The following is a 12,434-nucleotide window of genomic DNA, read 5'->3' as shown; positions in this document are numbered from 1 at the left end:
ATAAGGTAGTAACTAAGGTTCCAAGAACCAATATATGTATGTGTAAAATTAGGGCCAATCACTAGGTAAAATATTAGGAAGTTGTACTCCCCCAAAGTTGTACTCAGTTAATTTTGTTTGCTAGTTTAAGCCGTTGTTTAAACTTGAGCAAGAAATGCAAAAAAATAAAAAAAATAATAAAAATAATTATTTAAATGTTTGATTCATTGACTAGTATAGAGGGAGACTTAAAACTAAGTTTGTTTTTGTTGTAAATTCAAGTTTTCAATAATTTTCATATAAAATATGCATTGTTCTGATAACAAACAGTTCTGATTAATAATTTGCATTTAATTGCCAACTCAAAAACCCGCTCTTAGTAGTAATTTATTAAAAACTAAAATTTTTACATTTACAAATAATATATCAATAAGATTTATCTAAAATTAATATATAATTTTCTTTGCAGATCGTAAAAAATCCAAATGTTCCATTAAAAATAACAATGGTAAGTTTCTTTTGCTTTTTTCATACAAATTTTCACCAAATAAATATTCAAATCAATCAAACAAAGTCGTTAACCTTGCCAGATGAAATCATTATCGTATTCCATATTTCAAATCATAATAATAATTTTTTTATTGCTGTTTTTCATTACTTTTATAATAATTCCTTTAAAAATCAAAAATAAATATTTTCGATGCTCTGCATGACATGTAATTCATGTTTTCTATAAAAATATAAGTTTTTAAAATTGATTTTATTGAAAAATATAAAAAAATAAACACATGTACACATGTATCTAAAGATAAAATCAATAAGAAAATTCTACGAGAAAGCAAAAACAAGAAGAATTGAAATGAATGCCAATAAAAAATGGGGGAAAAAATAATACAAACTATAATAGTTGATGTTAAGAAATTAAAAAGACACAAATATATGTAGATATAGACATATGGACGCCTTAAAGTTTTAAATTGTACCAGAAATTCAGTACTGGGAAATTTCATAAATACTAGTTGCATTTTTTTTAAATACAAATTTAATATAAAATTTGAATTTTAAAGCAAATTTTGAAAACACTTTACAAAGAATAATACACTTTATAAAAATAAAATTTTTGAGAAAAACTTGAAAAGTAATAGAAAAAATAAAAATAGTTTTCATGTATTGTAAAGATTTTATTAAAAATAATTCATTAGCAAATAATATTTAAAAAAGTAATATTATATAGAAGGAATTTTATTCACATTTTTAATGGCATGAAACTAGCCATATGTCTTTTGTGTAGGTTGTGCACAAAAGCAACAGGCTCCAATTTGTACATTTATACATTACATACTATATATTTAATAATATACAAGAACATGAAAATAGTTCAACAAGACAATGACTGACTGACTGACTGAATGAGTGCATGCGTGATGTTAATGAGTTCAAATACATACTGTATTTCAACCGTATATATTTATTATGAGTTCTGTTGAAGGACATACAATAGAAATGCTTTTATCCTAGATATAGTAGAAGTCTAGCCGAAGGCAAGTAAATAGTTTTTCGATTTATTCATTGTTTTTCTTACCAGACTTCTCTGTATGTATTTATAAGGGTTTGAATTTCCTTCATTTGGTTATTGCCATTGATATATACACAATTTTTTATTGTATTTGGATCTTTGATGCCTAAACAGAACATTAATTCTATACACAACAACTGTTCGTAAACCGCCGACCATTCAACGTTAATGGTTTGCGCACATGTTTCTAGCAACCAGTTAAAAGAACGAGGAAATTTATCTTGAAGTTGAGTCTTTTGGCCTTTTGTCAACATTTGAATATTTCCAATCAGCAACCAATAGTCCATTTTGGTAATGTAAAATTTCAAGTCATTACATTTAATATTTTTGTCATTTTCTTCTGAATCCTGTTCATCTGGTTCGACTTTAATAAACTCCTCACAGATAATTGGTCTCTTCGAACTTGAATCTATTGTAAAACTCTTTAATTGCCCTGGCCCTGAACGTTCCACATTGCTATCCATTATGTTGTCATCATCATCATTAAATTCCTTACTATTGTCATCATCATCATCTTCATTGATTACTGATTCATCATCACTTATACCTTCGAATAAATTAACATTTTCTAAATTTCTTCTTGGTTTAACTATGAAGTCTTGGTTATCAATGGGATCCATATTATTTTCACTGAATAATTCAAAGGAATGCATGGATTGTAGGTCATCATTATTGTTATTTTTAGTGAGTTTGGAAACAGGTTTGGATAAACTTCTGTTTGAAATCTGAAAGTAAAAGGGAAAAATTCGTAATAAAAAAAAAACTTTTAAAAAAGCGATTTGAAATCGACTGATTTGAAAAGGTGTGATAAATTTGGTCCTATAAATGGATTAATATTAATATCTTACAAAACACTACATTTGCGACAAATTACTCTTCAAGAAGTTTTAAGATCGATTTTCGGATACAAATCTTTTATAATTAATAGGCAAGGCCATCTTTTGTGACCTCTTTTACTCTTACAGTATAAATCCGTTCTTTGATAAAGGTATATCATTTTAAAGGTATTTGTGCATATATATACATTAATAAGATCGATTCAGATGTAATATGTAAAAATAAAATAATAAAAAAAATTATGATTTTTTGTTGAACTTACATTTTCATTATCACTTTCATTATCCGTATCATCATATATCATCGTTAAATCATAATTCATAGTTGGATTAAAAGAATCCATCCTTTTCGATTTGCTTTTGATTTGATCAAAATAAAACTTTGGATATGTTTTCATACCAGTTACAAAGAGTAAATCATCTGTACCATGAGCAACATCATCCTTAATATTTTCAATCCATTCCTCTTCGGTTATTTCAAAACATGCTTTTTCAACTTTAATTTTTAAATTATTTACGTTACGAGATGCACGAAATACACCAACATAATTGTTATTGTTATTTGTAGCTAAAGCATGAACTTTCAGTTTCAGGTGATGTTTCTTAAAGTAGGCAATTAGAGGTTTAACTTGTAAATAACAATTAATATTACGCTGAGCATGATCGATGCGCATAAAATCAGGAATTTCTAAGTTCATCGTATTATCTGTATCTCTGTCATACAATAGAAAAATATGTTTGAAATATGTTAAACCTGGTGTAAAAGTTGGTTTAAATTCAATAAGTTGTACCGGCTTCTGGATGTTCTCAGCGATTTTGTAAGATTCCTGAAAACGTTCGAACAGAGATCTAAAATTTTTAAGTTTTTGTTTGGACTGACTATTATCAGTTGTGTCATTTAGTAAATTATTTATATCTTCAGTTTTACGTATATCTTCAGCCATTTGTTCCATTAGCTGACTTGTACTTTGACACTGTTTAAATTGTTCACAAAAAGCTGAGCTAAATTGTGAGACAATGATTTTCCGCATTTCAATATATTCAACCCATTCCGTCCATACAAAAATTTGTGGTTGATTTTCATTCTTTTTAAAATTTAAATCTTTAATTTTCATATTCAGCTTCTGTGTCGTTTGTGATATACGATATTCATTGCTTCCATCTAAGCCAAATAAAAGCTTTAAGGTGAAAATAATATAAGCCATAGCTCTGGCTTCATAACCGGGATAAAATCCTAATGTACGACTTTCAAATTGTGGCGGCAGTAAATTTATTAAGCGCTCAATATAATCGCCTATATCAATGGGCAAACACAATTCCGCAATATATCTACGCACTAGTTTTACTATATCTGGTTGCTTAAGAGCTCGTATGCCGATATTTTTACATATTATGCTACTATGGTCTCTAAGACACTTAAAAATAATAAAGAAAAAACATTAGGAAATCTTTGCAAACTATTTATTATTAAAAACATTAACTTCACTTACCTTGTCCGAGTATTTATCGGGACATTTATAAAAATTGATTTTCTTTAACATTTCTCTACCGTAGTTGGCAATATTTTCTGGAAAATATTGCAAAACATTTGCGGTACTAATATGGCCCTCATTTATAAAACGTACCAAATCACAAAGTTGTATTTCATCGCCAATCAAATTTAAGGCAATAGCTAATACTGAATATATTTGTTTGATATTCATTACCATTAGGCTGTAATCGGTACGATTAATTTTTCGAGCATTTGGTTGCCGATGGCATTTCAGTTTACCTTCACTATCGACGGCATGTTTTTCTAAATGTTTTTTGGACATTGTTTTTTTAAAATATGATCTAGCCTTCATATTAAAGCCAATTCTAATGGCTCTATTTGAATAAGCCGATGTTGAAGATGTAAAACCTGATAATCCCGACGTAGCTGATGTAGCCGAAGTTCCAGATGTTAAAGAGTAAATTGATTCGTCTAATTTGCGCTAAAAATATATTAACAACAAAATTAATACAGAAATATTTTTCTTTAGTTTTGTGAATTATTGTATAGCTTAAAACAGAGTATAGATTCGTGACAATTTGTTCAAGGTTTTGCTATTAAAACAATATTATTTTTAATTATATAGTTTCTTTACAACTAATTGAGGTCCTTAAATTACCTATAACTAATTAAATTCAAAAATAAAATTGTAACCTTGCAAAAATACAACAAAACCTAAAATAAACTTTTAAACAATCATTATGATTAATGAACTTATTAACATAAATATTATCTTTAACCGTACAAACTATTAATGACATATAGATAAGCAAAGTAGTAGCTATTCAACTGCTATTACAAGTTTTACTATAAAATAGCTTAACAATTTGAAGAAAATCATTCAGTTCTAACAACAAATTGTTTAATACAATTCGATAAATTTTATTTTTGTTTGAAAAAAAGCAATATGCGTTCTTTAATTTTTGCTTTATTCTTGGCAATATGTTGCATTGTTATTTATACCAATGCTGCTGCTTTACCCGAAAATTCGGATGTCGCAAACGGCGATGATCAATCAAATGAAGTTTTACTTTTTGACGAAAGCCAAGAAGAAGATGAAGGTAAATAGTAAAGAAAACATTTAACGTATTGTTGTTATTAATTGCATGATTTTTGTTTAGCTCCTTTCGAATATGACAATGAAGAAGTTGGTGGAAATGCTGGACAAGATCCACAATCTAGAACACTTTTCTTATTGTTACCACTTTTATTCCCCGATCAATTCTATTTCTCTTAAAGTTGTATATGAATTTGTTAATGAATATAATATTGTTTAAAATATATATGGAAAATAAAAACATATTTACATAAATAATTTTAAATTGTATAATAACCAATAAAAAAGTATTTAATTGTAGTGAAAATATTTACATCTTTCTTTTTGTAATTTTCGAAAAAAATATCAAAAAAAAAAAAAACATATCCCAAGAAAAATTGTATTAGTTCTACAACTAGTTCTAGAACACATGATTTTAGCCTGAACTCGTTCTAGTTTGGCGTTGAAACCAATGATTTTTGTTCGAAATTGTCACCTTCGGAACTGGTTCTGAGGAAGTGTTATGGAGTCGACATTCGTTCATTGGCAAGCACCTGGAACTAGTTCTTTAATCAATGATTTTTGTTTGAATTTGTCAACTTCGTAACTAGTTCTAGGGAAGCTGTAGAGAACTTATAAACAAATATTTATTTTTTAGCGTTTTTGTTTCAAATTATTAAGATTAAGAGCTCTTTAATAACTTGTAGTTCAGTGGAATGCAAAAATATAAATTTAAACGCGTTTTCTATTTCAATAAAAATAAGTTTATAAATTTTTTGACATTTTTTTTCAATTGATTCCAAGAAGTTGTTTCGGAACTAGTGTAGTAGCAATGTATAACTAGTTTCAAAGAACTAGTTCCTTAAAAACTATTTAGAAGTATTTAAGAACCACAACAATATTCTAAAGAACGGGTTCCAGAAGTAATGGCGACACTACTAGCTCCAAGGCTGTTGTTTAAGAATCTGAAGTGGTTCTGATTTCACTTGTTCTAGAACTAGTAGTTTTTAGAACAAGTTCTATAATTTTTCAAGGGATATTTTATTTTTCGTATTAGCTCATATAAATAAAAATTTGTTTGGCTAATTGGCACATAGATTTCCCTTAGCAGAGTTAATACGGGATTAAGCCACATGAAGATTAAGCGAGATATTGCAGGTCAAAGATTAAAATTAGCTACATAAACTGATAATAATTAAATAAAACTATGTAAAATTATATTTCATAGAACCTAGTATTTTGTTGTTAAATCGATTTTTTTTTTTTTGATATTTATTCAACAAAAAATTCTAAATACCTAAATACCAAATTTGTTATAAAAATATGAAATACAGAGAAAACAATTTTTTTCAAAAAAATTCAAAAATATGCTATAAAAATATTGAAAATATGCTAAATATATGCAATTTAAAGCAAAATAGGCAACTTATGCATTATAACAAAACTTTTCTCAGGAATGTGTAAAGTTTTAAACTTACTTTGTTTTTACGCCAATCTTTGGCGGTACTTCTGGATTCATCTCCACTAGTACAACTAGTACCTTCGCTACGTCTACGTTGACGTTTTTTGCTAGCTGCCTTTGAGTGGTTGTAAATTGTTTCAGCATCACTGCAATATGAAAGTGAACAGATTATAAGATTAGAAAAGATATGCAAAAATAAAATAAATTGATACGTAAAATCATATAAAAATTAAAAAAAATCTTTGTAATGACATACATTTTTGTCCAAAAACGTAGCAGAAACTAAATGCTATTCCGAGTACATTATTGAAGTAACTATATAACAAGTACATTCAATTTCCAATTAAACTTACTTTTGCAAATATTTAATACCCAATTTGGGTAAATCCGCTTGTTTTCGATTAAAAAATGCAACTTCCATACGTCTTAAATATGCTGCCCACACTTGCAGTGTCATTAATTTAAGTTCCTCTTTTGCCCCAATGGACAACAGCTCTTCCACAAAACCACGCAATATATAATTATAACATTCCCAAGAAGTTAATTGTGCTATATATATTCAATACAAATGCGCTATTAAAATTTTACTTTTATTCAATTACTTTGACAAACTTACGTCTTTCTGCTTGTGCCACTTGAATCTTTAGTTTCTTTGCCTTTAATTTATCGGTAAATTCGTCATCCTGGTTAACTTCGACCAAACGTACTTGTTCCTGTTTTGTACCGCATTCCTGACAATAGTAAAAACCTTCACGTTCTTCAAATTGATTTTCGCCACAAACATGACACTTTATATTAGAATTTATTGGTAGTGTAGTATCGTCTTGTTCCATTATGGAATTAAATAATTTTTATTTATATTATTTGTTTAGATTATTTTATTGAATTAAAATAAATGCTAAATTATCCAAATTCTATCAACAACCTCATTGGGTTTTATTACAACAAATAAAAAAAACATAAACAATAAACACGTGCGGATAAAGACAGCGTTGTTTTTAGTTGCATTTTCAATGAGCATAGTTGTATTCAAATAGTATTGTAAAAAAAATTGTTAAATTTAAATGCGTTATAAACTTTATAGACCGTATTACTTTGACTTTATCTTTTTTAATTATTTATATTTGGAGTATGGTTCTATAAATCGACTTTCGAATAATCGAACAATCGCCTTTTGTCGAAAAAAAGTCGAAGTCGACTATCTTGTTCCAAAAATGTCGATAACTCGACTATCGTATCCTGGATAACCTGCCCTAGGCTGGGTTTTCAAACTCTGTGGTATTTCTAATATCGATCCGTCATACTAAATGAGCGATATGGATGTATGTATTTGTTTTTAGGGCTACTATAAACTATATTTTATTTTCAACGTTTCTTCACTTTTAATTCAAAGTTTATTTCTTACATGTTAAACTAATTGAAATTATTTAAATAGCATTGTCAATATCAAGGTACAATATTGATTAATTGTCATTAAAAAACTGCAAAATAAAATCTACAAGCAAAAGCTATAAAAAATAACAGTTAAGGCATGTTCAATTTAAAATGTTAAGAAATAAAGCAAAAAAAGTTCAAAGGCTTCTTTCAGAATATTTACAGCAATGGGCGCAAAGCAATTAATGTCCCCTCTTTATGTGACAGCTTACCTACCAATGCTTGATTGATTTAAAATTCATATTTACATACATATGTATGTATGTACGTACCCAGAAAAAAGTCGATAATAACTTATAGTTGCATAACTACTTACTTTTCAATGACAACTACATATCATCTACATTACTTTTAAGTTCTTTTACATCGAATTATGCACATGTGTATAATTAGATAAGTAAAGTCTATAAAGGCCTGCGACAATTTGCAAAAAAAATGTGTGTGCTTATGATGGCGCATGCCATTATTGTGTACTTACAACTTAAGCAGTAATTTGTGAATACGACAGCGAAATAACAATGAATTTAACATGAAAAATCGTGTCCCCCATACGGTGGGTATTATAAATATGTTAGCGAATTGCTGCGTAATATATTTCCCCCCGGGGGCATGTTACCTTGGCGAAGACCTCCGCCTTGGTGTTATTGCAATCCCGGGGTATAAAGAGGGCCCAATACCTTCAATCTGACCGGGATTGAAAAATTGGTGTTTCAGTCTACCGCTTGGCTTAGTCCTTGCATAGATTGCCAGAGGTCTGACCAGAGCACCGCATAATCTGGTACTACGGGTGGCCAGTTGCCCGCAGGACTATGTCCTGGCTGGTCAGTTGGTTGAGGTTCCTTCGGGATCCACGTAGTGGCTGTTCGTTGAACCCAAATTCGCGGGAAGAGTATAAGTGGCGGTTAAAAGACTGATGCATGATAATAGTCAATATTTCGGGATAAGAGTTCGGTGCTGTTGCCGAAAATCAACAGATACCCCACAGAGGAGTGACTGTGGGACTAAGCGTTGGAAATGGGTTGGGGTCAATTGCATATGATACGGAATGCATGTAGAGGTACCCGTATACCTAAATGAGTGTGTCGTATGTTTTTCTCTATGAATGTGTCGGATAAATGAGATGTGTGCTGGGTTGAATAATGATGGATGAAAGGTATCATATACAAGTGATATCAATTAATTTTCCTTCCATGTCCAGATATGTTCAGAGTTTACTCTGTTCATATCAGACTTGCCACAGCGTGTCACTGTGAGTAAGAACGATGTCTACGGCTTATTGATGGATCGTGCTTCGGTCCACCGGTTACGTCTCTAGGTGCTGTTGCCGAATCAACAGAGCCATAGATTAGATAGCTCGAGTACTCCAGCAAAGTACTTGCGCATGGTACCGTGCAAAAATTGCCACCAGAGTCTTCATTGAAGACAAAGGGGCGATGGTAGACCGTTCTCAATTCTACCCTGTGGATGAAAAAGACCACCGTGAGATAAGGCCGACACGGCAGGTGCTCACGTTAAAACTCTCGACAGTCTGTCCCCCATACGATACTTTCTTGAAAACTGTCCAGCTCACGTATGGACAATACCTAACCAAAAATATATTGGTTAACTTCATGTTACATAACAGCGAATATTTTTTAAGGGAGTACCTTAAGCACCATTTTTTGTGAGTCGGTCTAATGTACATACAGTGAATCAACTAAGTTTTTTGCCTACCTTTTTTAAAAGAATTTAGTTTTTTGTTCATAAATAAAATTTGAAAAAACAGGTAAAAAGTAAATATATGTTTTCCAATTAAAAATAGAGATTGTGTAAAATGGGAAACATTAGAAAAAATATTAAAATACAAATTTTGGTGCATTTGTTGTTGCATTTTATTATTTTTCATCAGAATTTGCATGTCAATAAAGTATTTTGCATATTGAGAATTCCGGTTAATTTCATTGGGTTTTTCAAATTATTTTTGGAATTTATTGTTTCATTGTTAAAAGGAAGAGTGTTAAGTATTTTTCAATTGCGATTTGCAAAAAATCATATCATCATTGTGTAAAAATGTGATGTTATTTGCCTTAAAAATATTTAAAGGATAATAATGAGGCAATTTCGATATAAAAAATTAGTTTAGATTTCTAGAACAAGTGTAAATCAATGAAATATAATTATGAGATGCTTAATAATCAATAACATTAAAAAAATATTAAATAGAGTAATAGATGAAATGATCCAAAGAATTATTAGAAAAAACGCACTGAGTGCTCTTTCAAAAATTTTAACTGCCAAAGAGAGGCGACTTGTATCCAAGAAAACTATTGGACTCCTGATTTATCTTTTTAAAAATCTATATACGAACTATGAGGAACACTATGTTTAAATTTAGACCTCTAAACAGACCTTAGGTTGCTTGGAACTAATGTAAAGAGTACAGTACAGGAAAAATACCTAATTTAGATATTTTAAAATAGATATGGTTATCATACCGTAACGTCAACAAAAGCAATATTTTTCACCTAATACATACACTTATATATATTTAGAACCCAAATCAAGAATAACTATCCAGATCCAAATACGCCTACTGTATCTAATTCGTAAAATAAAGCATTTCAAATATGAGGTTGAAAATCAAGATTTTAGCATTTAATAGTTCTATAGTGGTATATAGTGATGTCCCCATACTTAGAGTGGCTAGGATGGTACTTAGTGTTAGATTTATTGAATAAGAATCAATATTATACAATTCTAAATAAAATTTACACAATACTCCCAAATAGATGGAGTTTCCGTAATGTAGTTTTGTTTATCAATACAAAATGACCAAAAACCCGGATTATTTTTGTTATAATATATAGATTTATACCTCACAAAACATTTGTTCTAGGTCCAAATCCATTGATTAACTAATATATCATGTATCTAATTCAAAATTTCTTATTATTTTCGAAATTTAATGAAAGAAACGATAGATTTCATGTTAAGTTAAATATTGATAAATTCTGATAGGTATATAGGATAATAAATCGGTTAAGAAATGTCCGAATTTAGTCGTTCCACTACTAAAATATCTACAAAATGTTATTCTAATATATAAAAGTAATAAAAATATTAAATTTTGTAAAATAATGCAGCAATATTAAAAAAATTAACAAAAAACCCAAAAAAGCAAAATACTTTATTGACCCAAAAAATTAACAATACGTTCACATTTTATCAAAAAACTCGTTTATTAATATAACGATTTTACTTTTTATGGTAGAAAATTAAAATATAAGATATTCTTTTTAAAAAATACTACAAACAAATTACTTTATTTTGCTAAAAATAATTGTTCAGATAAAGTTTTTTCTTAAAATTTATAAAAATTTTCATAGGCAAATTACTTAATTGATTCACTGTACATATATTTTTTTACACTACTTTGCTTAGTGACTTAGAATCAATCCTACTTAAGTAAGTCCTTAAATTTAAAAAAATATGTATATACATATAAAAAATAAATAAGATAAAGAGATTGTCAAGTACTCATTTATCCACAAAATATTTGTATCTTTAAGAAATTATTTAATTGAATAGCTACTTGATTTACTTTAACGTTTACAGTTGTTAGTAATAATAATGAATATTATTTAATTTGCAAATTTCAACAACATTATTTTCAACTTGAGAGATACAGTATTGTCGAAAATATTTTAAATAAAATCTTATATGATAAGTTTTTCATTTGAATTTAAACTTAACATTTAGTTAAACATGAATCTTAACATGTGGCTTCTAGTTCGAAACCTTGAATTTTTGGTTATGCCTGTTAATTTATATCAATGATTTGCGTGATTATTGTTGAATAAAAAAAACAAACCTAAAGTATAGATTTGGATATTTTTTTGCATGCAAACAGAATTAAAAACAAAACTAACAAACTGCATATAACCATACCGTTTTAATCGACACTTTCGTATCGTAATTATAGTAGACAATTTGATTAAGCTGAGATTTGAAAGAATTATATTTGTTAATAGGAAACAAATTCGTTTAAAATATGTTTTTTGGTAATATACAGGGATTAAATAGGTTGGTTATTTGTTATACTAACACTAAACAGACAGAATATCTAAACTATAATCGGATGTAGGATATGTGGTCTAAAAAAATATGTTCTGATATATACAATTGGGCAATTCAGAATCGATGTCGTATTGTTGTATGTCATAACAATTTTTTTCAAATTAAATTTTTTTGAAACAAAAACAAATCAATAATAAAAAAATTACGACATTCTGCGATATATCCGTATAATACTGATTGTGAATTGAATAAATACAATGTTTTATTGTTTGAGAAACATCATATAAAAACACGTTTCACGATTTCTTTTAGAATTTAATTTCTTATGTTTAATATGGTTCCATTATTACGTTCAGACAACCAATAACATGCATAGTTTCCACATTTGGAAAACAATTCAAGAGTTATTACGAAATGGTTTTTGCCGCAGAAGGAACTAGAACGCCGAAGAATTACGAATAAATGCCAATCTTTAGGTGAAGGATTAGGGATTAACTTAAAATTAATCCCCAAAGTTGTTTTTG

The 12,434-nt window shown here is 28.7% G+C and overlaps 1 protein-coding gene across 1 annotated transcript; it reads right to left on the bottom strand.

The window, feature by feature from the left end:
• Positions 1 to 1,145: 1,145 nt before the first annotated feature.
• LOC111690385 (TATA box-binding protein-associated factor RNA polymerase I subunit B) lies at positions 1,146 to 7,353 on the bottom strand. Its single transcript, XM_023452852.2, has 6 exons — positions 7,037 to 7,353; positions 6,774 to 6,969; positions 6,437 to 6,566; positions 3,882 to 4,364; positions 2,655 to 3,806; positions 1,146 to 2,280 (listed from the first exon to the last, which is right to left on the bottom strand). The coding sequence occupies exons 1-6, from the start codon at positions 7,251 to 7,253 to the stop codon at positions 1,558 to 1,560; spliced, it is 2,901 nt and encodes a 966-aa protein (XP_023308620.2). The 5' UTR covers positions 7,254 to 7,353; the 3' UTR covers positions 1,146 to 1,557.
• Positions 7,354 to 12,434: the final 5,081 nt, after the last annotated feature.

The sequence above is a fragment of the Lucilia cuprina genome, chromosome 4 (assembly GCF_022045245.1).
Source record: "Lucilia cuprina isolate Lc7/37 chromosome 4, ASM2204524v1, whole genome shotgun sequence".
NCBI lineage: Eukaryota > Metazoa > Arthropoda > Insecta > Diptera > Calliphoridae > Lucilia > Lucilia cuprina.
Note: the sequence above shows the minus strand (reverse complement) of the source record. Positions and strands in the feature narration are given on the sequence as shown.